A 27,729-nucleotide genomic window follows, 5' to 3' on the forward strand; every position below is an offset into this window, starting at 1 on the left:
CAAAATGTGTGCTTATCTGCTTTCATTTCACAGGTGATTGCAGCCCTGCTGCAGACCATGGAAGACCAAGGCAATCAGCGAGTACAGGCCCACGCTGCTGCCGCTCTTATTAACTTCACTGAGGACTGCCCCAAGTCACTACTTATCCCATATTTAGACAATCTGGTGAAACATCTGCATTCCATCATGGTACTTAAACTTCAAGAGGTAAGTTTCTAGGTCTTTCAGCTCTTTATCTAGAGATTAACATAGGTTAATTTGATGGATAAGACCTGGAGAAAGAGAAACTTTTCAGCATGGCCGTAAAGAATAGAAAGTTAGGTTTGGCTATTGGAAGTAGAATAATTCAGTCTTGACCAGAGAACAGGCCAATATTGGAATTGGGAAGAAGATAGAGCCTAAAGGTTAGGTAAAATCAGTATTTGAATTGCCTTGAAAGCAAGGCAGTTATTTTGAATTCTGATTTATGTAAATTTGGAAGAACCATTTTGTTCTTACCTGCTGCAAGAAATCATGGTAATGTGATTGTACGAAATTAGCACGATGGCGTTGTGAGGCATAAACAAAAAGGGAGAAGTTTTAAGTCAAGATTGTCAGATTGCTCAGAGAGCTTGGGTGGAAATTGGGGAAGATGATTCTAAAAGTCATTTCTCAGGAAGCAGTAACAGTTTCTTTCTGCTGGCTTGAATTTAAAAAGATGAAGAAGTAGTAGAAAAATGTTGACCATTCTCACCTGGATGACAGAAGTAGAGAGATGAGGAAAAATATCCTTTTTGCTCTAAATATGTTGGGTTTCAAACAAGGCCTGGCTATCCAAATAGAAGAACGTTTATAGTTATACCTTAAATAAGAGGTGCAACCTAAAAACAATTGGCTGAACGATGTTTAGTGCAGCAGTGTGTGAGAAAGAGGATGCAGGTGAGAAAGGTAAAGATTTAGGCTCAGTTTGTTGTCAAATACAATGAAAATAAATTGCTGAAAAAATGACAGGAATAAAAACTAATAGAAGCCTTTTTTAGCTATTATATTTAATAGTCATAAAGTTACTGTCAAGTTGCTATAAAAGTAAAGTCTCATTAGAAACTCGGGTGTTTTTTTTTTTAAGACTGATTTATTTGAGAAGGGGGGAGGGGCAGAAGGAGACAGACTCTCAAGCTGACTCCCTGCTGAGTGCAGAGCCCAATGCTGGGCTCGATCCCAGGACCCTGAGATCGTGACCTGAGCTGAAACCAGGAGTCAGACGCTCAATCAACTGAGCCACCCAGGTGCCCCTAGAATCTCAGTTCTTGTACATTATTAATTCATTGTGAACCAGTGACAGAAAGTTCAGAAACCACACTTTGCCTAGCCCTGTTCTAAAGGAGAACAGGGTGGGGGCGCCTCGGTGGCGCAGTCGTTAAGCGTCTGCCTTCGGCTCAGGGCGTGATCCCAGCGTTCTGGGATCGAGCCCCACATCAGGCTCCTCCGCTGGCAGCCTGCTTCTTCCTCTCCCACTCCCCCTGCTTGTGTTCCCTCTCTTGCTGGCTGTCTCTGTCTCTGTCAAATAAATAAATAAGATCTGTAAAAAAAAAAAAAAAAAGAACAGGGTGGAAGATAAGATACAGTGTCTCAGAAGGCAAAGAAGAAGGGGGTTTGAAACAGGATGGGTGTTCAGTGTCAGATGACAGCAGACTAAGAACATGGTAAAGGAACATGAGTTAATTTGAAGACAAAGAAGTAGACCCAAGTTGAAGGTGGATGAGTTGGTTATTCAGGAATAGATGGAGCAAACACGACTTTACAAGTAGGTTTAGATAGAGGGTTGAAATGTAAAGAATTTCTATTGCATGTCCTTCCCCCAAGTGGATGACATGTCAGATTTTTAAAGACCAAAAGAAGGAATTGCTAAGATGGGATGGGGAAGAGGATAAGATACGTGGACAAGAGTTGTACAAAGAGAGGGTAGCCAAGGAAGAACGGCATTCCTCTGAGATCAGAGGTAGGGTCAAGACCTGAAATGTGGAGCAGAGGCAGAAGGGAGTAGGTTACCCTCCTCTAGGGGCGGTGGAAGTGGTAGTCCAAGTTGAAGAGCTCTGCGGAGAGTGGCTGGAGTTGATGAGGGGAATGAAAAAATCTGGAGTACTCACTGGGTCAGGTATTCCTGTGAATCCACAGGGATTATAAAATGGTATTTTAGGTGACAGCATGAGCCCAGCTGCAAGTATCCACTGTTTGTTACTGGCCAGGTCAGAGAACACCATAGGTCTTTGGTGCAGGAGAAAGGTGAGCTCATCAGTCTTACCAGACAGTGAAAGCGTTGTGAAGGAGCTCGGACACCTGTGGTGCTGTTAGTGGTACCTTCCAGGGAGAGTCCGATTAGAAGATAAAGGGAATTCTCTCCACACATGGTAGGACAGCACCGAGTATATAGTAAGTAGTGGGAGTAAATGAGGAAAAAGGACTAGGAAAGACAGGCATTAAGCTGGCGATACAAAATTGGAAGAGGAATCAGATTTGTGCTCAAGCATGAGCTGCTCTGAGATAAAGCAGACATGAGAAAGGAGCACTCTGTTAACAGCGGAGCAAGGAGATCCTCTCTCAGTAGTTCCACAGGGATCCTTCCATTTGCTCCGGAACCTGCGGTCTCTGCTCTGGCTGCTGGAGGGTGGTCTCAGCTTGCTGTTGCAGAGAAGCATTTGAGGACCCACAGGGGGTGTTTCTTCCAGTTTCTCATTTCCATGACTTATTTTGTGTGTCTTCCTTCTAGTTGATTCAGAAAGGCACCAAGTTAGTGTTGGAACAAGTTGTGACATCTATCGCATCAGTTGCAGATACTGCAGAGGAAAAATTTGTCCCCTACTATGATTTATTTATGCCATCACTAAAGCACATTGTCGAGAATGCAGTTCAGAAGGAACTCAGACTTCTCAGAGGAAAAACTATCGAGTGTATCAGCCTCATTGGTCTGGCGGTTGGGAAGGAAAAAGTAAGTGATTTTTCAAAGGTTGAATTTACTGTATATTGTTTGGCTGTGGAGGCATTGAGGGTACTAGAGGGCTTTTCCTTCTGATAAATGGTTTTCTGGATGCTTGATTTTTTTCCATCATCGTACTGTCCTGTCACTCCTACTTTGTATATAAATTAATTTTATCAGTGTTAATATTAAGGGTTTTTTTTTCTTAATTCAGTTATGCTCTTGAAACTTCCCCCTTTTCCTGCCTCACGTACAGTCTATCTCCTGGGAGGCCTGTGGAATTCAAGATCCATATGTTTAGTTTCACCCATTTCAGCATGTACTTGGAAACATTCCACTTGATTGCTTGTTAATCCAGAAGCATCAGGTGTCCTAAGAGAGAACTCCTATATGCATATTGTTCTTCAGAAAATAATTAGCAAGAACTGTTTGCCAGTGTATTTCCCCCACCCAGCATCTCAGAGTTGTCAAAGCTGATCCAAAGGAAGTTCCTCCGTCACTGACCCCTCAGGATTCAATTCTCAGAACTATCAACATTAGAACCTCTCTGGTGGGTTTCTCCAAAACCATCATCAGTATTAACTTATCTTATAAATCATTTTCTGTGGGATACTGAGAACCTAACCAATAATTTATGTCCCATACTCGCTGTATCTGGCTTTCAAACTGTCTTTGAAACACTGCCTGTTTACACAGTGAAGATTGCCAGAACTACACAGAGTTAAATGAAAATCATACGGTTCTAGGGAGCAATCCAAAATTTTCTTTCTGGATTTGGATTATCTTTTTACTGCTGGAAATACATAAACCATAGACCCAAAGTTGATGTCATTAGAAATACCTTTATATTGCAGTTCACTCTGACCTTCAGTAGAGAATATATTTTTTCTAGAAAGAGCACTAAGTCTGTGCAATATATAGGTGAACATTTTTTAGTGTAACTTTTGTCTGAGGGGTCATGACCTATGTGGGAAATAGGATGGATTTTCTTTTGGAAAGTTTTGTTACTATATAAGAAACAAAATTGGGTGGCAATAAGCACCCCTCTGATCTGGTAGCCACAAGTAACACTGGTGTTGATTTTTCCCAAATATTTTCTTGTAGTTCATGCAGGACGCGTCCGATGTGATGCAGCTCTTACTGAAGACGCAGACAGACTTCAGTGATATGGAGGATGACGACCCTCAGGTAAAGCAGCTTGCGCACGTGCGCCTCTGTCCGTGTAGGAGCTGTGGCTCGTGCGGGGTACTGTACTCGGGAAAGGAATTGAGTCAGAGGCTTCTTGAGATAACCCCTGGTTTCAGAGACATTCTTCACTGGTTTTCCTTCACTTCTCCTGCCACCTTTTTCTCAGCCTGCTGTAGCTGCCTCCTCTCCTCTGACGCTCAATTTTTGGTGCTCTTAAGTTTCTGTCCTAGGCCGTCTTATCTCCTGAGCAGTGTCCTCTGTACTGTGGCTTCAGTTTTCCTTTGTATGCTGTGACTTCCAGGTCTTTCTCTGAGTTCAAAGTTCATTTGTCCAACAACTTACTAGACATCTCCATTTCTATGTCTCCCAGCCCTCTCAGTGCCACGTGACTTCCTTCCCCTGTCAAAAAAGAAATACAGAAACTTAACAGTCTTAGAACATGCTCTGCTTCGTTTCACTTAGGACCTGCCCCCCACTCAGCCTGACTAATCCCTGCTCATATTTCACATCTGGTGTTTAAGTCTCGATAGTGGGTCCTTACGACACTGTGTTGTAAATTATAAGTGTGTGTCATAATCCTAATAGTATTCACGATGCCTAACGTATAACAGGCACTCCATAAATAATTGCTGAATTACGTGTTGACTTTATACAGCCATGCTATAATTGTTTCCCATAAATTTAAAATGGGTTTTGTTTTGTTTTTGAGTAGGAGTGGGGAGTATTTGTGTGAACACACATGAGGTAGATAATATTGGGGAGTAAAAAAAATCACTTTCTGGGTTACCAGGATGATGAATTAAAAACTGACTTCTCTGTAGGAAATTTGCAGGTGATTAAGACTACGTAAACACAGTAGTAGAAGAGGTGTCTTGAACATACCCAGCCACTTAGAAAATTAAAACAGCTACGAGAAAGGAATGTTTTGTTTCTTGGATGTTAATGTTTAATGAATGGAATTCTAGGCAGTAGGGATACAGTCAGATGAAACAGGTTCCTACCTTCAAAAAATTAATGCCTAGGAGTTGGTATGGTTAAGTAGTTTTATTTATGTGGTCCAGTTGCTATTAGAGAAAAACTGTATATTGCTTCTTGAAAGTAAGAAACAGTAAGACATGGTCCTGGTCTTTCTCTTGCCTCACCTGCTATCTGTATCCGAGGGTAAAGGTTCACAATGATTTTGTTGTTGTTTCTGAATATTTTAAGTGTATGACCTTAGAAAATGTACTTACCTTTTAAAGAGGTATGAATATAAAATAAAACATTGTTTCTATGAAATAGGGAAATGGCTTTATTTGTGATGTCTTTTTGCCCATTGTTTTAAAATCAATTTTAATTTTTCCCCCCAGATCTCTTACATGATCTCAGCATGGGCCAGAATGTGCAAAATTCTTGGAAAAGAATTTCAGCAATACCTTCCAGTGGTTATGGGGCCTTTAATGAAGACCGCTTCGATTAAGCCTGAAGTAGCCCTTTTAGATAGTAGGTGTCTTCATGAAGAGACATAGCAGTTGTGAAATTCTTCTCTGTAATTATTTTTAACATAAATTTGTTTTCTTCCCTGTTAATAGCCCAAGACATGGAGAATATGAGTGATGATGATGGTTGGGAGTTTGTGAACCTTGGGGATCAGCAAAGTTTTGGTATTAAAACTGCAGGACTGGAAGAAAAGTCTACTGCTTGTCAGATGCTGGTGAGTGTGTACACTGTTACCAAACTTCAGTTGACAACCTCACATATCTCATACATACACATTTCAGAGGAGTTCTTTTCATAGATGCTAAAGAAACTATTTTAAGGAGCAGGAATATATTCTTTAAGATGTAGAAGTCTTCTAACCCAACATTTCTACTTCTGGATAAAGAAGTCATGTAGGTAGGCACCTGGGTGGCTCAGTCAGCTAAGCAGCCTACTCTTGATTTGGGCTCAAGTCATAATGTCAGGGCCCTGGGATCGAGCCCCACATAGGGCTCTATGCTCAAGTAGGGAGTCTACTTGAGGATTCTCTCTCTCTGCCCCTCCCCTTACTCTCCCTCTCTCTCTTTCTAAAATAAATAAATCTTAAAAAAAATAAATAAATCATGTAGGTCAACTTCATTATCAGTGCTGTCTCTAACAACAACAACAAAAAAAACCAAGCAGCTTGAATGCCTGTTACGAGGAAGATAATAATGTACCCTAGACCATTAGACAGCTAATACAAAGCTATGTGCGGGGAAAGACTTTTGTCTGTTTTGTGCTTAGTGTATAGTAGATAAGGTGGCCAAGGAATATTTTTTTGAATGAATGAACAGAGATGTGATGATACTGAAAATAAAACTGTATGGTTTCACTTGTGTGTGTGTGTATATATATATGTGTACATATATATATATATGTATATATATGTAAAAACATGGTAGAGACATCAAAATGTTTGCAATGATTATCTCTTATAGTATTATGGGGTCTTTGTGTGTAAGTTCCCTTTGAGTTGTTTTTTCCCCTTTATGAGCATGTGTTATAGACAAGGACAATATATTTTTTTAAAAATATTTAAAAACTATGGTTTTGGATTATGAATTTAGCAGATGAGTAAGCCTAAATAAAAGTTAATTGTTTACATTTTATCTTGTATTAATAAAGTACTGTTGTGTTCTCTAATTCATTTAAACTTAATTTCTTAAACTTACCATCAGTACTTATTATATTTTATAAATATGTCTATAATTTATAAATATTTTGGATTTTTGTGGTATCAACTAGAGAGCAATTATAAATGTCACATCTCTAAACAAAATTACCAAATCTTCTAATGTAGTGGAAGAAAATAAACAATTATTTTTAAAACAGCACTTTTTAGGGTACCTGGGTGGCTTGGTCTTTTGGGAACCCAGCTCTTCGTTTCAGCTCAGGTCATGGTCTGGGGGTCATGAGCTCGAGCTGCATCAGAGACTGCACTGGGCGTGGAGCCTGCTTGAGATATTCTCTCTCCCTCTCCACTCCCCCCCCCCGCCCCCGCAACCCCTGCTCACGGGTGCTCTCTCTCTGAAAATAAATAAGTAAACAAACAGCACTGTTTTTCTGTTTCACTGCCTAAATTATTTCTTTTTTAAGATTTATTTATTTGAAAATGGGTTAGGGATAGAGAGAATACTCAAGCCGACCCTGCCTGAGCACAGAGCCCGATGTGGGGCTAGATCCCAAGATCCTGAGATCATGACCTGAGCTGAAACCAAGAGCTGGAAGCTCAACTGAATGAGCCACCCAGGCACCCCAAAATGATTTTTTTTTTTAAATACAAGGTAACATAAGCCTTTTTGAAGATTTACAACATAAGTGATATGCCCTTATCTTTTTAATATTTTTCCTTAATTGATATATTTTGTTTGAAGTTTCTCAGAGTGCTGAAACTTTTGCAAAATTCTCCTATCCACAAGAATTAAAACGACAGTGTATACTGCAGTCACGCCATGGCCCTTTCCCATTTTACAGTTCTTTTTACATTTATATTTGTGTTTCCCAAACACCTTTCACAGTCCTACATGTAGCTTTTTTTTTCCTTAAGATTTTTTAATTTTTTTATTTGAGAGAGAGAGAGCAAACAGGGTGAGGGACAGAGGGGCTCTCAAGGAAACTCCACGCTGAACATAGAACTTAACACAGGGCCTGATCTCACAACCCTGAGATGATGACCTGAGCCGAAATCATACATGGGACGCTTAACGAACTGAGCCACCCAGGCACCCCCCTGCGTGCAGCTTTAAATGTATTTCTAGTCGGGATACAGCATTATGTGGTCCTTTTGGTTCTGCTATTTGTTAATAAATATTAATACCTAAAAACTAACATGGATCTTGATGTCTTTTCCAATATTTTGTTTTTAGGTTTGCTATGCTAAAGAGTTGAAGGAAGGCTTTGTGGAATATACCGAACAGGTTGTCAAACTGATGGTCCCTCTACTGAAATTTTATTTCCACGATGATATCCTACAACTTTTGAATGCAAAACATTTCTAGAATTAGTTAAATTGTAGCTTATTCAGATATTAGACTTTGTGTTAACTGAAGCCTCTGCATCACCATTACTGTTTGCACTAACTATAGATAAACTTCATTTTTTGCACGTGCTTTAGTTTCATGGTTTTTGCTTGTGCCAAAAACATGAAAAAGAAAATGTTACCTAACTTCTAGTTGACAGCTTTTTTATGAACCTCTGAAGGATTTTAAGGATTGATATTTTATTACCAAATGTTTGCAGTTGTATATAATCGCTGCTTTTCTCAAATATCTTTTGGTGATGTTAAGAAACTAAGACCTTTCTTAATAGGTTAGAGACCCACTGATAATTTTTTGTGGTTCTACATTGGGGAGAAACATTTCTTGATAAACCTGCATGTTAAATGTTTTCAACATAGTAATAGTAATTAATACATATAGAAACATTTTTATGCCTTTACACACACACGCGCACACACACACACAATTTCACAGATGGATGTTTAAAAAAGGATGGCCCAGCAGTGTTTGAGTGCAGACCCAAACCAAGATCGGCCTGACTCCAGAGCCCCTTTGTTGTTCTTCCTGCAGTATCCTTTACAGAAGGATGCCCAACAGGAACTTACTATGATGCCAGAGGACAAGGAAGTCGTCTTACGAGGAAGTCTCAGAACCTTATTTTACAAATGATATTAGATAGGGAAGGACAACTTGATCTTCAATGAAAAATGAAAAGGCTCTGACAGGAGGAGATCCTCATTAGTTTTCCCAGGAGAATCATAGCTTTGGTTGCATTTATTAGAAACATACATTGCCTAAAGTTTTGGTATAGGAACATCTCAAGATAAGCTCTAAGGATCCCAGATCCTTTCACATTTGAGACTCATTGCTGCTGTATCGTAGGTGACAGAAAAGACAGGAGAGAAGTCATATGGATAGGGAGATGCCTGTTTTTGTACACATGTTCTACTTATCACAAGCTCCTGGGTAGCAGTCTGGCCTAAACAGAGGTTGCCTGGCGCTTGAGCACTTTAACATTTGCATGAGCAAAGCGATAGAATGATCTTTAGAGGATAGCAATTACACTAAATGTATCTGAGAATAATGATTACGTTTCCTTAACAATAAAACGTGTTCGAGTGGCAGCAGCAGAATCCATGCCTCTTCTCCTGGAATGTGCGAGAGTTCGTGGTCCTGAGTATCTCACACAGATGTGGCATTTTATGTGTGATGCTCTAATCAAGGCCATTGGCACAGAACCAGATTCAGATGTCCTCTCAGAAATAATGCATTCTTTTGCAAAGGTAAGTATTTTTCTCTTAAAAATACGTATGACGTTGTGTGTTCATTTATTAGTCTTGCTAAATAAATAAAATTCAGTCTTTTTGTGCTATAACATGATTTTCTTATTTACTGGAAATGTTTAATTCTTTTTTAGTTTAACGTTTTGGTGTTGTCATTCTTTTTGTTTTGTTTTTTTCAGAGCAGCTGCTCTTATAGTCCAGTCTTGATTAGTTTCCACCATCATTTACCTAATAATCCAGCTGCAGAATCTTGGCTCATTTCCAGCCCACACCTAGTTTGTCCTATTCTCTCCTATATCCCTCTGCTTTTCTCATCGCCCATGTCTTCTTTCTGCTGAGATAGCCTTCCTTGGTCTGTTCCAGAAGTCAGTCTCCCTTTTCTCCCTCTCAGTTCATTCTCCTTTTCTCAAGCATGAACTTGCTTGTTACTTGTCACTCCTCTTCCCATATTCTTGTTCAGCTCCATGGCCTGCTCCACAGTTCGTTTTAAAAGTTCTTCCTCACCTTTATTTGTCCCCATTTACACTCCTGCAGTTTGAATTTTCTTCTCTTTTTCCAAAGAATGCATGCTGCTGGGCCTTTGCACATATCAACCCCCCCCCCCCCCCCCCACTATAGTGCCTGCCAGCACACACTTGCCCTTTCTCCAGCTGGGTCTATATGGAGTCTGTGTGGGTGACTGAGCTCCCTGGAAGCTGGGTGCTCTGCTCCATCTTTAAGACCTCAGCACCTAGTAGTAATCCCTGGCATTTAAGACATGTTCAGGATGTTTCATATAAAAATATTGTTTAAATTCTTTCTTTGAAGTGCTGTCTTTGTAACACACACACACACACCCCCACCCACCCAAGCGTTATCTACTCAGTCATTAGTCATCCAGGGTACCGGCTTAGTGAATTTTTCCTCATGCTTCCATGTGATTCTTAATGGAATTTAACTTTAGACTCTAAAACCCTTAAATCCCGTGGCTTGTTTTCTTTCCTCAATTTCTTGGTAGTGCATTGAAGTCATGGGAGATGGATGCCTTAATAATGAACATTTTGAAGAATTGGGAGGAATTTTGAAAGCTAAACTCGAAGAACATTTTAAAAATCAAGAATTGCGGCAAGGTAAGTTTTTCACGCTTTTATTTCTGAATGTAATCCTTGACCATTTTAGCGACATTTAAAAAGACATTTATTTGGGTGTGTTTTAGTTAAAAGACAAGATGAAGACTATGATGAGCAGGTGGAAGAGTCACTACAAGATGAGGTAAATTATTCCCTTCAGAACTTCATTTATGTGATCATTTGCATCTGAAAGATTTTTATTTTTTTATTATTTTTTTTAATGATTTTTTATTATATTATGTTAGTCACCATACAGTACATCCCCGGTTTCCGATGTAAAGTTCGATGATTCATTAGTTGCGTATAACACCCAGTGCACCATGCAATACGTGCCTTCCTTACAACCCATCACCGGTCTATCCCATTACCCCATCCCCCTCCCCTCTGAGGCCCTCAGTTTGTTTCTCCTAGTCCATATGCATCTGGAAGATTTTTAAATGCTTAAGTTTCTAATTCATCTGACTTGTCATTCTGATGGTAATTATCAGTAATTTTTAGCGGAAGAATCTGACATGTGCTGCATTTACTAATTTAGAGAATAAGTAATTGAAATTAGCTGATTTGTGGTTTGGATGCTATGTGAGAGTTCTTGTTGAAATACCTCACACATAACAGTGCTTGTAAGTTCACCTAGTGTTCCTTTTACATACTCCTCTGAACAACTTTTTATTTGGTGCTTTCAGCATTTTAAAAATAAGGGAACTCAAATTCAGGCATTGAATGACTGTTTTAATGGCACACACTGTTGGCATTCCGGGGCTTAAGGCCAGATCTTTTTGTAACATCGGCTGTTTTTTTCCCGGACCACAGAATAATACAGATTTCCTTATAAATAATACACAGAGTGGTTGATGTAAGTCTTCTCTGCTTTGTTACTCTGTTCTCTCCTCATCGAATCACTTGATGCCATGAAATCTGTTTCCACTCTGTGTTCAGGGCCAGAGTGTGGCATGTAGCCATCCTGGTGGACCCAGGTCAGCCCCTTTCTGTGCAGGGTGCTCACATGCTGACAGACACAGATTGTGAGTAACTGACCCCACGTATCCACCAGTCTGCTCCAAGCTGAGAAACATTCTTGCAGAAAACAAAAAAATAGTACTAAATTAAAAAGACTTCTGTTTCAGAACTTCGAAATTTAAGTACGTTTGAAGAAAAGTCTTTGGAATAAGTACAGTACTTGCTCACACCTTTATCTTTCTGTAGGCAGATAGGAGACCCCACCCCCAATCATCGAGGTAACCACAGTCTCCGGATTCTTACTGTGCCCTTAAGAATATAATGAGAAATTTAATTTTTTATATTTCTTAGATTTTTTAAATAAATATAACTGTTTGTCATAGTGGAGATACTTTTTAATTCATATGGGTGTTGTGTGTGTTTTTTGTTTTTGTTTTTAGGATGATAATGATGTTTATATTCTGACGAAAGTGTCAGACATTTTACACTCAATATTCAGTAGCTACAAGGAAAAGGTGTTACCATGGTTTGAACAGCTGCTTCCGTTAATTGTCAACCTAATTGTAAGTGTTGCCTCTCTTTGACAGTTATTTTAGGTAGTTGCCTGGAATGTTTTCAGTGCAGTACTTGAAAACATACTTTCAGATTAAAATGGATCTTAGAAATCACAAAGAGCTTCCAGAGTCCATCTTTAATTTTATCAAGTTTATTGCATTGCCCTTGATATTTTCTCATTTAATATATGCTTAAGGTTTGCTAATTAGGTTTTCCGTAGTTCAGTGAAATTACAGTGCATTCCAGAGACCTACAAATGACTTTTCATTATTTGAGGTTATGTGTGCCCTGCTAAATTAACAAAATGATTACTTTTTTTGGTGGACCCTAGAGGATTCAGTTAAAATCCTTGTATGTACAACCAGCAATCATATATTGTGGACGATGGCCTTATTTTTTCAGTTTTTAAAATACACATGAAAAGCAATCAATAGAAGTTTGTCCTGCTTTGGCTTTTAATTTTGCATTGTATTTAGTAGTGCAGCACATTTTTTAAAAAGTTTAGGCACATGCGACTTAACCTGTTGAGTGGATATATAACGTTAAAACCTGTTCACAGCTTTTCTTGTTGTTTTTTAAAGATCGTTATGTTTTTTATGAGGCAAATGTACTTATGTTGCTGCTGCTGCTGGTTCTTCCTGGTACGTGATAATATCAGAAAATCATACAAAGTCTTAATTTTAAACTTGTCTTTCATTCAATCTCTGTTGTAAGTTGAGGATTGTCATTCACAAGAAGTGATTACTACTGTGTTGTTTTTCATTGCCTGTATCAGGAATACCCATGTAAGCTGATAGTCTGTAGTGAATTTTTTTTTTTTTTTTACAGTCTTTATGTACTCCAGTATTTGAAGCTTAAAAGATTTTCTCTTTTATAGTGTCCACATAGACCGTGGCCAGACAGACAATGGGGATTGTGCATCTTTGATGATGTCATAGAACACTGTAGTCCAGCCTCATTTAAATATGCAGAATATTTCTTAAGGCCAATGCTCCAATATGTATGTGACAACAGCCCAGAAGTCAGGCAAGCAGCTGCATATGGCTTGGGAGTCATGGCACAGTATGGTGGAGATAACTATCGTCCTTTTTGTACAGGTACTCCGTTTGTTTGGTTCCAGGCATTCCTTTTATCGCTTCCTTGTTCTCTTTTCCATGCCCCCAAACTCCCAAACATCATATAGCTATTTTTGCTGTATTCTCCTTCCCTTTCTCAAACATCTCACCTATAGCGCATACAAATTGACCTCTTTATTCTCCTAGAAATGGAAATGAAGTCTCAGTGGAATCTGAGCCTCCCACCCCATCCTCCAGAGTACAGTTGATTTCGGGTTTGGGGGTTATATCCTAGCTGCAGCAGGGGACTTTTTATGTTTTGAGACTCTACTTGAGAGAGTGAGAGCGTACATGAGCAGGGGGAGGGGCTTAAGGCGAGGGAGAGGCAGATTCCCCGCTGAGCTCAGAGCCTGATGTGGGGGCTCAATCCCGGGGCCCTGAGATCATGATCTGAGCTGAAGTCAGACACTTAAGTGACTGAGCCACCCAGGTGCCCCTAGCATAGGATTTTTCAAACATACTGGGGTCCCTGTAGGGTTAGCCTGGGAATACAGCTGCAGGTTTTTCAAAACTGAAATACCCTGAGGCGGTTGGGAGTATAAATCAGGAGGCTTCCGACCTCCTGGGGTCTCGGTCAGTAGAGGGAGTGCTTGTGCTCTTGGCCACGTTGGGGCAGCCTGCCTTTCCTTACTAGGTCTGGTTCTGCAGCCAATACGACAACATAAGCCTTACACCTAATTCTTCACTGTAATCGGTAACTAGGCCAAAGATAAAAAAGAAATATTGGCATGAAAATGTGAGGTTTTAACTGACCTCCTTGCAATTGCCTATTTTAGAAGCACTTCCACTGCTGGTAAGAGTCATTCAGTCAGCCGATTCTAAGACCAAAGAAAATGTCAATGCTACAGAGAACTGCATCTCAGCAGTAGGGAAAATTATGAAGTTCAAGCCTGACTGTGTGAACGTTGAAGAAGTCCTGCCACACTGGTTGTCTTGGCTTCCACTACATGAAGATAAAGAAGAAGCTGTTCAGACTTTTAATTATCTGTGTGACTTGATTGAAAGGTAAGAAAAAGGACAAATAGACCTTATTTTCTTCTCTTTATGCAAAACAGTGTTTCCTGTGCACAGCCCTCAGATGTATAGGTTTCTAATAACATTGTCTTTATAAATCATGTTAAACCATATCACAGTTAACACTGCCTTGCAATTAGATCTAATTTTGACTTACTCTTTATGGAATTAAATTCAGCAGTTGAGGCATTGTAGAACATAATGTTTTAAGAAGGTTCCCTTTTAATATTGTCACCCACGCCATTTATCTTTTTTGTTTACTTGGCTTTAGGTTTTTCTTTTTTTTTTTCTTTTTAGATTTTTATTTACTTATTTGACAGAGAGCACAACAGGGGGAGCAGCAGGCAGAGAGAGAGGGAGAAGCAGGCTCCCCTCTGAGCAAGGAGCCAGATGTGGGACTCTATCCCAGAACCCTGGGATCATAACCTGAGCCAGAGGCAGACAGCACCAGGTGCCCCGCTTTAGGTTTTTTTTTAAATTTCAGCTTTACTGAGGTGTAATTGACATACATCACTTCTCAGTAGAATGAGATTGAATGTTGGTAGTGCCATTATTTGACCCTCTAAAATTCTGGTGGTTTTCTTTGGATTCAAGAATCAGTGGTATAAGGAAAATATTCCAGACAGGTAATCAAGATCTGGCCCTGGGCTCTGGGCATTATTAATGCTATTTTGTGTCCATGAGTATATCTAAGAATTGCAACAACCTGGAAGCTATAGAAGCTATCACATCCAAGGCATGTTCTTTGGTGTCTGTTTTTCTGAGTCCAAGTTCTAAATATTAATCAGATCTAGGCTTTGTTGCTATTAATTACTGCTTTTATTCATGAATAACTCTAAGGCCTACAACCACTCCTTTCCTGGAGTTTGTAGAAATAGATCAGTAGGTGTATTCCTTCATGCCTGTTTAAGTTCAGGTTCACACAGATGTTGTGTTTGAGTGTTCCCACGGAGAACTATCATTAAGGGATGTGATAGCCATCCTGGAGACTGTACACTCCTTATCTGCTTCTGCCTCTGAAGCCACCCTTCTCCATCAGGACATTTGATCATCTCCTTTGGAAATGACTATACTGAAAGTCTCTTAAGGAAAGACTAGAATTCTAGTTAAATTCACTATTATGTTTCTTTCCATTAAACTTGCCTAAAGTTCTTTCCCATCTTACTCTTGAAAGGCCCTGAAAGCCTTTTGAACTTCAAATTTATTTGGAAACCATTTTGCCTTAAAAAAATAAAATTAGTGTTAAACTCTTATTCTTAGTAGTAGCTCTTTTTTTTTTTTCTTTAAATAAGTCACAAATTATAAAGCACTTAGAACATTCTGTTCCTTGGCCCTTAAAACAAACCTGAGAGATGAGCCAAGTATTTTTGCTAATTTACATAGGAAGACACTGAAGAGCTAATAAATAAAATTAGCTGGTTTTCCTCCCACTGAATTTGATTTTAGTGAATGCATAATTATCTTATAAAGACCCTGTAACAAAATTCCGTGTTGGAGGAAAGATGTAGGAAAGTGTGAGTGCTTGAGTGATTTCTTCTTATAATTCTCATTTATAATGGCTTTCTTCTTTTTGGTCAGTAATCACCCCATCGTTCTTGGCCCAAACAATACCAATCTGCCCAAAATATTCAGTATAATTGCAGAAGGAGAAATGCATGAGGCAATTAAACATGAAGATCCTTGTGCCAAACGTCTGGCTAATGTAGTTCGTCAAGTCCAGGTAAGCTGTTTTGCTTAAATTGGGGAAGGAAATAAAATAGTTTTTGGGGAGGTGTTTTGTTTTTGTTTTTTCTTTTTTTCCATCAGAAGAAAGAAATAGATACCCAATTTCATTTTTATATTTTGTCTCCAAGCCTCAGATTACTTATTATATAATCTGTTAATATGTTCTCATTTTTTAATTAGTGCTAAAACATTTGTCCTAAACTTGAGACATTTTGAGCCTTCCAGTTGGTGCTTAGCACATACTCATGTAGTTTTGGGGTTTTTTGCATTGTCTGAAGAAAAAAAAGATGAGATTTTAATAGTAAGTAAGCTGTCAGCCACCAAAGTTTTTTTAAATGATTTGTGCTGCCTGAATTCTTACGTGTTGTTTACTTGAGTGTGTCCTCTACCCGGGACAGCTTTATCAGGTCAGACTGAATGAAGAAAACTTAGTGTAAATGAACTTTAAAGATATGAACAGATTTCTTGCTTTTGTAATGATACTCATGAAACTAGTCTACCTCAAAAGAAGGCATTTGGTGTTATTAGAGTCTACCTAATGATGATTAGTAAAATACTTCCAAATTACTGTTTCACTGAGTCTGAATCTATGAAACTGTTTTTTCCTAGACTTCTGGAGGACTGTGGACCGAGTGCATAGCACAGCTCAGTCCCGAGCAGCAGGCAGCCATACAGGAGCTCCTCAACTCTGCTTGAAGGGCCTTAATAGCACCACCAGAAAACTAACTCCAAATAAACGTTTACCCTTTTGTTTAGGTTTCTTTGTTTTGTTTTTGAGCAAAAGAGAACGGTAGAGTTGTGTTGTGTAGGCCATCTGCAAAGCCACAACAGCGGGAAGAGAAGCACTGGGTTTCAGAGTGGTGTTTGAAAGGATTCTCTGGTACCACTGAAGAGGTTCCCCGTAAGCCCTACAGTAGCACTGAAGAGTATTTTTCTATTGGTATAAGCCACCCACGTGAAGGTGAAAGGGAAGTGAAATTAAGTTTTCTCATTAGACATAAGGAAATTTAAGACAAAACAGCTTTAAGATCAGTTATTCAGCGTAGATGTGTGTTAAAACAATTTGCTATACACCTAGTATTGATTTTATTAATTGGAGTGTGAGTCTTTTTGTAGGGTAGAAAGAAGCCTTCTACCCAACAAACTAGTAGATCTAAAAATTGAAAAAAGAAAAAAAAAAGCTGAAGACAAAAACAAGCATGAAGATATCATATTTGATGTCACTTTCGGTTTTTTCCCAAAAGGCTTATGCAGTGACTCAATTTGGAAAGCTTTTCAGCTTCCAGCCCTTGAATGTGAAGTGTCGTTGGCATGTCTGGCAGTAGTCTCTCATTCACTCCTCAATAAACAACATTGAAATACAAAAGAAGTTTGTGTAAAAATTCAGTACTGTCTGGCTTTGATTCATTTAATGTTTTTAATATAAGAATAAGCTAATATTTTTTTAGAATAGTAACTATGGCTTTGAATGTTTTCTTTTGCCCTAATATTTTCCTTGTGCAGTTTGAACTTTTAAAGCATCTAGTTTTTACCATCTTCCACTTTAAGTTATATACCTATTCCTTCACAATTGGTATCCTTTTAAGGTTTGCAAATTTCAACCAGTAGTTTTTTTAAATTAGGATTGTTCTGGTAAATAAAAAAAAGATTTGGCTTAGTATTTCCACAGCAAATTGTAATTGATACGAAGCCACACACAACTTTCAAACTTTTAATTTTATGATAAATATTATGCCTAAAATTATTTACTGGTAAATTCAGTAAAATGTGTGAATTTTTTTTCTCTGTGTGTTAACCTCATACCAGTAAATGACTTGCTGTTGTTTCTTTACATAATTTTTCTAAGGGATCTTAATAGATTTCTGTTGAAACTTCAGTGTTAACATTTTTATAGTTTGTACTAAATTTAACCGTGATAAAAAAATGAATTTTATGCATAGATCAGAATTTAAAATTAAAGATTTTTTTCTTTAAGTGATTTGCATTACTTTATTAAAATTAAATCTGAAATGGATTAGAAAGAATGAATTATCTTAACACGGTTCACTTGGTAGCAAATACCCTTCAAATATATTTTCAGTTCTCAGCACAACATTATTAGCCCCGAAGCTTCAGTATCTGGCAGAACAGCATTGAATGCCTTACCCAGCACAGGCATTGCTTTCAGTGGGCACTTGCGCAACTGTTTTGTAATGTGTGGGGAGCAATGTTTAGAGCTCCTTTATAGCCTGTGTTCCTGTTGGAGTAAAACGTCTCAAGACCACTCCTTTGTGCTTTCTCACGTAGAATAGAGTTTGAAAAGCCAGTTCATGTACTGATGCCAGTCGCAGATTTGCTTTTGTTTTTAAATTATTACTACACTTGAAAGAAAACATGTTAAAAATGTGGCACATGTGCCTAAGTTGAGATGGACGTGTGGTCTGAGGATGGCTGCATGTCTGTGGAGGATCTAGTGTCTGCGGAGCTCTGTTCAAAGCACTTCCAGGTATGACTCTCGTAACTCTGGTTTAAACATTAATGGGAAAGTCATAAGATGGATGAGTGAAGAGTCGGTAAGATCCCTGAAGGAAGTAAAGGGATGCAAATCCATTTTTCTGGATAGACGTAGAGAAACAGACATGTCATTGAAATTGAATGGAATTCATCAGGGAAGGTTGGTATCAAAGGCTGTTAATGTGACATGATCCTGAAATCCAGGACTCCGAGCTAATTGTAATATGTATGTTCATGAACTGACAATTCTTTGGAATTATCTGGAGAAACATTTTTAATACCTCATTTTGCCTACACAAGATGAAAATTCCTGTTTTTTTTCCTTTTGTACCAAATTTAGTTGCCTAGTGGCCTTGTGTGTCAGCCAGTAATGATATATTTATGAATTCAAGCTATTTCTGGGAGGAAATAATGTGTGTGGCTCTTACAGTTTCTGGGTATTTTGTAACAAAAGGATTAAGTTGCATGCACAAGTGTTAGAAATTTGTAGCAGAACTCATTTGGAGTATTTTTTTAATGCTGTAAATTTAAAGAAAAGTAAATTGTCTTAAAGCTAATTTGACACTTCTGTAATGGGAAGGCAACTTTATCATGACTCTGGAGTTGTAGTTTGACTAACAGAACCATCACTAAATACATAATAAGCAAATAAACATTCTCGATGCGCCGGGTCTCATAATAAGGGAAATGCATATTTGTAGTGGTGGGAGCATTATAGTTTATGATCTAATCTTGAATGATTTCCTATTTGGAATTTTTAAGCAGTTTGAAAGATGAAGGGGCTAGCTAAATGTTTTACTTAGTATGGCTTCATTCTGCCTATGAATATCATATCAAACAATTTTTTGGCTCTCATCTTGTTCCATAGAAATCACTTTGCTCCTCTTATCCCTCTTTGCCTCAAAGGAGTGATGGCCAAAACCTGCCATCTTTCATTTCCTTCGTTCCAAACGTTATTAAGTACCACTGTTTAAGAAGAGAGTGAATTACCTGCAAGGGGTAGGCTTGGATTTTTATTTCCAACATTTCAACTTCCGAAGCACAGGCAGGGGTAACTGTAAGACCATCCTGGACTAGACTGCCCCTCCTTCTTTTACACAGCCCTGTAATCCTAACAGTTCTTAACTAGATGATATTTGACCTTGTTCTACATATTACTTCTATTTATTTGAATATAACACTGAAGATAAACTATAGCTCAATTGTTACTTTATAAAAAATCCAAAAGCAGTGCAGTGTGAATGGTTTTTATGCAAAATGGCACCAAAAAATTTTCTTTAAAGATTTGATTAGAGTGCCAGTGAGAGCACGAGCAGGGGGAGCAGCAGGCAGAGGGAGAAGGGAGGAGACTCCCTGTTCTACCTCTGACCCTCCCCCCTGCTCATGCTCTCATGCGTTCTCCCTTGAATAAAATTTTTGTAAAAATCTTAGAATATTTCAAGTTTATTATTAAAGGGTCAGAAAAGATATTTTAAGAAAAACAATATAAATTTTTAGTGTTCTTGAATTGGGTCTCAAGAGAAAAGTTTAACACTACTATAAATGATCAATAGGCCGTAAGACCAGAAGCTCACATTGTAGCTGTTGTCTGGGTGGCTCAGTCAGTTGAGCATCTGCCTTCAGCTCAGGTCATGATCCCTGGGTCCTGGGATCCAGCCCCACATCCATCAGGCTCCGTGCTCAGTGGGGAGTCTTCTCCCTCTCCCTCTGTTGCTGCCTCTGCTTGAACACCCTCTGTCAAAATTTTTCTTAAAATTAATAAAGAGAATATAAAATAGTGACACTAATGTTGGAGCCATGACAATGGATTGAAATTATAACCGTTTCTTTGAAGAGAAGGGACTCCTGAGTAGCAACAGGAAGGATTCTGAGGCTCAACGAAGATTGCATTTGGAGATACTAAGGGGCCTTTCTGACTCGCATTGGAGATTGTCCCTTGCTCCCCTCCTGAGATGGAAGCCTCAAGGTCTGTCACCAGAGACCGTGAGTGCGAGACCCCACACCGGCCTTCAGGGATCCCACTCTCCCCAAAGCTGTTTGCCTAACCAGTGCAGAGGCCAGTTCCCAGAAGTCCTTCCCAGAGGCCTGCAAGGCTGGGGGCCAGCCAGTGGGGCCTGGTTCCACCCTGCCATTTGACTCCTGTCCACAGTTCCTGACAGCCCTGCCTTCCCAAGTCCCCAGCAGCCCCAACTCCCTTCCCTCCTGGAAGGGAGCCCCGGCCCCACAGGCTTCCTGCTGTTTTGAAAACTGCTAAGACCTGCAGGTAAGGGGTTGTTTCCCTTCATCCCCACCCACTTTGTTGTACTAGACCATTTGTTTCTTGCCTGGGCCTGTTTTCTTTGCAAATGTCCCATCCTGGCCTTTGTCTGAGCTAACTAGAATAGATGACATTTCCAAGTAGTTTCTCTTAAGCACTCCAAAGGCTTCCTCTGATTTGTGTGTGGCGGGGAGTGCTGGGGACGGTTCAGGGGAATGATGTAACCAAAGTGCTCAGGGGGTTCAGGATAGTGGCCTTACTGTGACAGCCCCACCCAGGCCCCAGGGACCAGTCCCCAGTCAGTCAAACATTCCCAGACCAACCAAGATGCAAAACTTCCTGATAATCTGAGCTTTCTGCTCCGGAACTCATCTGAACATTTTGCTGGAAATATTTTAATTATTTATGAAAAGATCCTTGACATATTTTCTGAAACAGATGGCAATGGATAAGGAATGCTCTCTTCCTCAGTTCGTATATGGGTATTTTCAGAAGAGGCTGAAATTCTGCCAAGTCTTAATTTTTTTTTAATTAACTTTTTACACAAAGGCCACCTGTACCTGGTTCAAAATTCAAGATTTATAAAACATTCAGGGAAAAGTCTCTTCACTCTAGTGCCTCGGCTAGTCCCTCTCAGCTTTCCTTGTGAAAGAAAAATTCATAGACTTGGTCCCAACAGAGGATTTTTGCTTTGTGCAATGCATAACCTCCTTCTGGAAGGAAATTAGCATTCCTGATGAGAAGCCTCTGTGACTTTCTGATGGACAGGATTTGGGTTGAAAACTGTTCTAAGAGGGTGACGGGCTGTCTCTGTGATACAGCATGCAACTCTTCATCTCAGGGTTGAGTTCAAGTCCCACACTGGCTGTAGAGATTTAAAAAAAAAATTAATGTATTTCTAAAAAAATAAAACTGTTCTGAGAAACTACCCACCTACCTAGTTAACCCAGTCAGAACTCTAACCAGACATTTGGGTTGGTTTGTTTGTTTTTAATAGCCAACCGTGATTAACCTTCTAACCTAATTTTTTTGTCTCTAAATGCTTCTGCTATGAAAGAAATCTTTGAAATTGGCCTGCTCAAGGTCTGTGTTCCTGCAATAAATTTATACTAAAGTTCTAACATGCTAAATGGTCTGAAAATGATCTTTCTAAACATCTTCCGCAGAAGGAAAATGATCTATTCGTATGTATCCTTCCAGGGTGATAAATATTCAAATGGCTTTTGGGAATAAAAGTTACATCATTTTGGCTAGGAATTATCAAGAGCCAGCTCTATTAAAGGTGGAGGTTAAACATCCTTTGCCTTTTAAATTGATATGCTCAGTACTGGTTATCATCAAATTGTTAAAACTAGATCATCACATTGATTTACAACCTCGTTTAATCTTTAAGTGGCGTCAGGCTAAATATCCTTTTATTACTAAATCAGCTTAGAAAGTCTCACTGTCATTAGGGAGCATATTTTCAAGTATGCATTTTCATAAAACAATTATCTTTACTAGCATTTCATTTTATTTTTAAAAAGTTAATATCAGAGTTCTGTTTTTAATGTGTTTATTTTTGTGGTTGCCTGCTATTTATAGCAAATGATACCAGTTTTTCATTTGGGGTAACGATTTAAAATTTTAAAGTGCTTTAAAAAAAAGTGATTTTTTTTTTTTTTTAAGATTTTATTTGAGAGAGAGTGAACGACAGAGAAAGCACAAGCTGGGGCAGAGGCAGAGGGAGAGAGAGAAGCAGACACCCCACTGAGCAGGAATCCTGAGATCATGACCCAAACCGAAGGCAGACCCTTAACCGCAGGAGCCACCCACGTGCCCCAGTGAGTTGATTTTTTAAATTATAATGTAAATAGAGGCACAGTTGCTGTGAGGGTACAGCAAAAACCATGCAGACGGTACTCATGACTGAATTCTAGTCTTTGAGATAGATTTTCTTGACCAAGGCTCACAGTGCAGTCCTACAGGATCAACTAGTTGTGCTCTTAGTGACGAGAAATGCGGTGCTCTGCGTATTCTGTCGGGTTAGATGAACAAAGCTCAGGCAAGAGTATGGCTCAGCCAACAAGACGCTTGGAGGCATGAACCAAAACCCAAAGAACTGTACAGGTTTGGGGGGTTATTTTTCATTTCAAAAACAATTTCAAATTCATAGGTAAGTGTATGAAATAGCACCAAGGACTCCCATGTATCCTTTCCCCAGATTCGCCACCTTGAACAGTTACCTCCAGAATCCCTTGAGGGAGACGAAGAATGACTCCTTGACCAAGCTCTCATCAGGCTCCTCTGAGCTCCTCATGTGGGCCTCGACTGTCAGACTTCCATGGTCCTTCCTGCCTCGTCCAATGTGGCGAGAATCGTGCTGTCAGGGGGCGCCCCCCATGTCCGTTTGGGTTCCCCGTGCCCCACCATCCCCCTGGTGAGGCAGCAAGGGTCCTGCTGGGTCAGTTCAGCCAGAACCCCAGTACGCCTGATGGCACCTCTTCCCAGTTGCCCGTGTACTGAGCCCCACCCTGCCCCTGGGCTAGAAATCCCCACTTGTCCTTGTTGGGGTGACAGCTGACCCTGGTCTCTCACCTTGCAGAGCCCCATTACACTGGACCCTACCCCTATGGTAATGAATATAGTCTGCCTTGCCTTCCTTAGCAAGTGTCACGAACAATCTTTTCTTTAGCAAAAGTTACAGAATCCTAACCCCTCATTCCTTAATATTTTAGCACGCATCTCCTAAGGATGACTTGTCCCTGAATACCACAGTATCCTCACTGTCGGGAAACTTCCCATGACTACCCTATTACGTAATAAAACATCCAGGCTGCAAATTCACCAGTTGTGCTGGTTACTCACGTACTATTTCTTGGCTCCAAGCTTACCTTGCTCTGCTCTCCCACACTGGGGCTGGGACTTTGCCCAGTGCATTTGCAGGACTCCCTTGCCAGCTGGCCTCTGGATCCTACGGAGGGGAGGCCCTAGTGAGAGATGTGGCAGGGGGAGGAGAAGGGGCAGCCCCCCGTTTCCAGCCCCCCCCTCCCCCCAGTGGCCCTGTGCAGCAGGAGAGTTACCACTCCACACTCCAGCTTCTGAAGGTCTTCCCAGCGTCAGCCGCACCCAGGCCTTCCCGCCCCAGATTCAGCAGTCAGGCCGCAGCCCCTCCGAGCTCTGGTTCTGGCTGGGCCTCGTGGGGTACCTGCTTCCTAGAGCAGTAATATCTTGCTTGCCTCTGCCCCAGGCATCATGGCTAACTTCTGTATGTACTGATATTTAAGTATCCCCTTCCTCTTCCAGCCTTCCAACATCTCTACATAACCGATTTATTTGCTCTGTGTCTCATTTTTTCTTTTTTTTCTTCTTTTTAAGATTTTATTTATTTATGTGACAGAGAGACAGCCAGCGAGAGAGGGAACACAGCAGGGGGAGTGGGAGAGGAAGAAGCAGGCTCCCAGCGGAGGAGCCCGATGTGGGACTCGATCCCGGAACACCAGGATCACGCCCTGAGCCGAAGGCAGACGCCCAACAACTGCGCTACCCAGGCGCCCCTGTGTCTCATTTTTTCTGATTGAATTTTTTAAATTGTTGTAAATACACGTAACGTACAAGTTACCGTCTTAGCCCTTTTCAAGGGTGCAGTCGAGTGGCGTGAAGTGCATTTACGTTGTGCAGCATCTGCGCCTGGGGGTCCGCGCATTAGCTCTGCCTTCCAAACCCGAGGGATTTCAGCTCTTATCTTCGGGGCCCACGAAGAGCAGGTGCTCCATGAACTGCTTGAATAGAGGGGCGAATGGAAAGCAGGAGCCTAAGTGAGAGTGAACGAACACGTGTTTTCTTGAAGGACTAGCGTGCCCTGTGGGAAAGAGTGGGGACTTGAAAGGCATTTGAATTGCACATACACTGCTTATTAAGTGGGGGGATTTGGAAAATGTACTTGGCTTGTGGATGCCAAGTTTGCTTACTGGGAAATGGGGAAATAAATACCTACTTGTCAGGGCTGCAGTGAGAGCTAAGTGAGGTCAGGAGTGCAGAGGGCTGGGAAGTCATAGGTGTACAGTGGGCCCTACCTGCACCCCGGCCCCCCCCCCGCCCGCCCCCAGGCCCTTCATGCCTAGTAACAATTCTGGAAAATTCTTTTATCTCAGGACAAAAACGGAGTTGGTAGATTGATGGCAGACACAGTGAAGCAATAATCAAGGTGGAATTTGTGACTCATTTATACTGTGGGTATCCTAAAACTTAAGCATATTGGATATCCAGAAAGAAGCTTTGCTCTTTTACCTTAAAATGTATGCAAAAAAATCTTTTAATTATCTTAAAGATTCATCATCCTGAATGAAGCTAGTAGGAAGTAAATAGCCACCCCAAGAAATAAGTGTGTGGAAGATAATATTCCTGTTTTTTAATAATTGAGACTATCACTTTGCATTATGAGCAGCTTACAGGTGATTTTTATATTCTATTTTGGGTGGCGTTTCTGATTATTTAAAATCTGTTTTTCTAGAGAAAAATCTGAGAACCTTGAGGGGGCAGCAGAGGAGCATCATGACTTCGAGAGTTAAAGAACAATGACTTTCTGAGCTGCATCATTTTGGGGAAGAAATACTAACCTATATTGAAGCTGTTTCTAAAGAAATTACCAATTCTCGGGGCACCTGGGGGGCTTAGTCTGTTCAGCATCTGCCGTTGGCTCAGGTCATGATCCCGGGGTCGTTGGGATGAAGCCCCAAGTCTGGCTCCCTGCTCAGCGGGGAGCCTGCTTCTCCCTCTGCCTCTGCCCCTCCCCCCTCCTTGTGCTCTCTCACTCTCTCTCTCTAAAATAAATGAATAAAATCTTTGAAAGAAAAAGAATATACCATTTCTATCAGAAATACCTCAACACGAGGCCTTCTCGTCTTCTCTTCAGTCATCAGGTGAACGAGACGGCTGCCATTTCCTGTTGCTGGTCAGAATTCTACTTTCATCCTTCCATGGCCAACTTTCAGAGCATAAATAGGCAAGAAATACAAGCTATTGTGAATAATTAGAGCCCTTGGGAAAAAAAGGATAGCAGATAATTCTCAAGTGGACTAGTCCTCTCCTGAGTTAACTGTCAGTGTGTTTGGATTGTATCATCATTTCTGATTCTCCTCCACTGTTGGGACAAGTAATCTGATTAACAACATAAACTTGGTAAAGCTTGAAGCCTGAGCTGCTACTTATGTAAAATTATTTTGAAAATTTTCCACATTGGAGGATTTCTTAAAAACCTTCTCCATATAGTCGGTGCCTGATAAATGCCACCTAATTATTTGAACTTCAATAAATATATGGCAAATAATTCATTGCTATTTGAATTCACATACACTTTATTAAGTGGGGCAATTTGGAAAAGGTACTAGCATCATTCTTTAAAGCAATGTGGTTTTTTGTTTTTTTAAGATTTTATTTGTGAGAGAGAGAGACAGCATGAGCCATGGGGGAGGGGCAGAGGGAGAGAGAGTGCAGACTCCCCCGCTGAGCAGGGAGCCGACGCGGGCTTGATCCCAGGACCCTAGGACCATGACCTGACCCAAAGGCAGATGCTTAATGGACTGAGCCACCCAGGTGCCCTTTAAAGCAATGTTTCGATCACAGGTTTTGTCCATTCCCATCAAAATTGTGGCCTGGTACAATATGGTTAAACAAGTAAGAAGTTGGAGAAACCATGAGAGTTTTCTGATCAAAATAATAGCATAGTAGGATTAAGGGGATCATTGAGGATAAATATTAGAAAATATGAAAACTAGCATCTGCTACCCTAAAATATGGGCTAAGCTAGCTCTATGTACTTAACACATTTTTGAAAAGGAATATATGTACCATATGGTGAATACTTTTTACATTGTTATAAATTTGGCATATGCCTCTGGAGAAAACAATAGCCTTTCTATGTGGTAAAAACACACCATTTTGTCATTGCACTGGATTTGTTCAATTCTGTCCTCTGTCATCAGTGGCCAATATGAATGCATCTAATTCTCCCACACTAAGCCGTCAACATGAATGCTCAGTTTATTAATGTCTGTGCATGATCAAAGCTTGTGTGTACTAAACTATGACGTGGCTAATGACGTTGAACATCTTTTTTCATGTGCTTATTTGCCATTCATACCCCTGTTTGGTGAAACATCCATTTATATCATTTGCCTATTTTACAATTGGATTGTTAATTTGTCTGGTTTCTTTTACTGTCAAGTTTTGAGAGCTCTTTATATATCGCAGGTGTAAGGTCTTTGTGAGACATGTGATTTGCAAATACTTCTCCTGACCAAGAGCTTATCTTTCACCCTCTTAACAGGGTCCTTTGCAGCACAAAACAGAAAAGGATCTGTATGCTGAAAATCACAACATGTGGTCGAAATAAAAAGAAGATCTAAATAAATGGAGAGGTATTAAGTGCTAATGAATTGGAAGACTCACTATAGGAAAGATATCAATTGGTCCCAACATGATCTATAGATTCAACATAATTCCTATAAAAATCTCAGCGAGATTTTTTTGGCAGATATAGACAATCCAAGTCTAAAATTTATATGGAATGACGAAGAAACTAGGATAGCCAACACCACTTTGAAAAAGAAGAATTAAGTGGGAGGAAATACTCTACCTGATGTTAAGACTTAATATATAGTTTTCGTAACCAAGACTGCATAGTACTGGAAGAGAAAGAGACACATAGATCAATGGAAGAGAAAAGAGAACCCAAAAATAGATCAATGCAAAATGTCCAATTAATTCTTAGGAAAGGTACAAATCAATACAATGGAGGAAGGACAGTGTTTTAACAAACGATGCTGGAAAACTGGACATCCAGAGACCCAAAAAAACCAAGTTCTAACCTAAAATTCACGCTGAATGGGGAGGGGGGTGGGGGAATGGGATAGACTGGTGATGGGTAGTAAGGAGGGCACGTATTGCATGGTGCACTGGGTGTTATACACAACTAATGAATCATCGAGCCTTACATCGGAAACCGGGGATGTACTGTATGGTGACTAACATAATATAATAAAAAATCATTAAAAAAAATAAAAATAAAAAAAAATAAAATAAAATTCACGCTGAATACAAAA

The 27,729-nt window shown here is 40.0% G+C and overlaps 1 protein-coding gene across 1 annotated transcript in view; it reads left to right on the forward strand.

Annotated features, from left to right (window-relative positions):
* The window catches only part of IPO5 (importin 5), a 34,911-nt gene extending 18,259 nt beyond the window's left edge, over positions 1 to 16,652 (forward strand). The window contains exons 12-25 of the mRNA XM_008685009.2: positions 34 to 207; positions 2,747 to 2,965; positions 4,058 to 4,141; positions 5,491 to 5,623; positions 5,713 to 5,834; positions 8,008 to 8,104; positions 9,250 to 9,422; positions 10,420 to 10,531; positions 10,618 to 10,673; positions 11,929 to 12,051; positions 12,921 to 13,140; positions 13,935 to 14,163; positions 15,751 to 15,892; positions 16,507 to 16,652. Of these exons, the coding sequence (XP_008683231.1) occupies positions 34 to 207; positions 2,747 to 2,965; positions 4,058 to 4,141; positions 5,491 to 5,623; positions 5,713 to 5,834; positions 8,008 to 8,104; positions 9,250 to 9,422; positions 10,420 to 10,531; positions 10,618 to 10,673; positions 11,929 to 12,051; positions 12,921 to 13,140; positions 13,935 to 14,163; positions 15,751 to 15,892; positions 16,507 to 16,593 (1,971 nt within the window). The 3' untranslated portion in view covers positions 16,594 to 16,652. The remainder of the gene's footprint in view (positions 1 to 33; positions 208 to 2,746; positions 2,966 to 4,057; positions 4,142 to 5,490; positions 5,624 to 5,712; positions 5,835 to 8,007; positions 8,105 to 9,249; positions 9,423 to 10,419; positions 10,532 to 10,617; positions 10,674 to 11,928; positions 12,052 to 12,920; positions 13,141 to 13,934; positions 14,164 to 15,750; positions 15,893 to 16,506) is intronic.
* Positions 16,653 to 27,729: the final 11,077 nt, after the last annotated feature.

Source organism: Ursus maritimus, unplaced genomic scaffold (assembly GCF_017311325.1).
Source record: "Ursus maritimus isolate PB19 unplaced genomic scaffold, ASM1731132v1 scaffold_10, whole genome shotgun sequence".
NCBI lineage: Eukaryota > Metazoa > Chordata > Mammalia > Carnivora > Ursidae > Ursus > Ursus maritimus.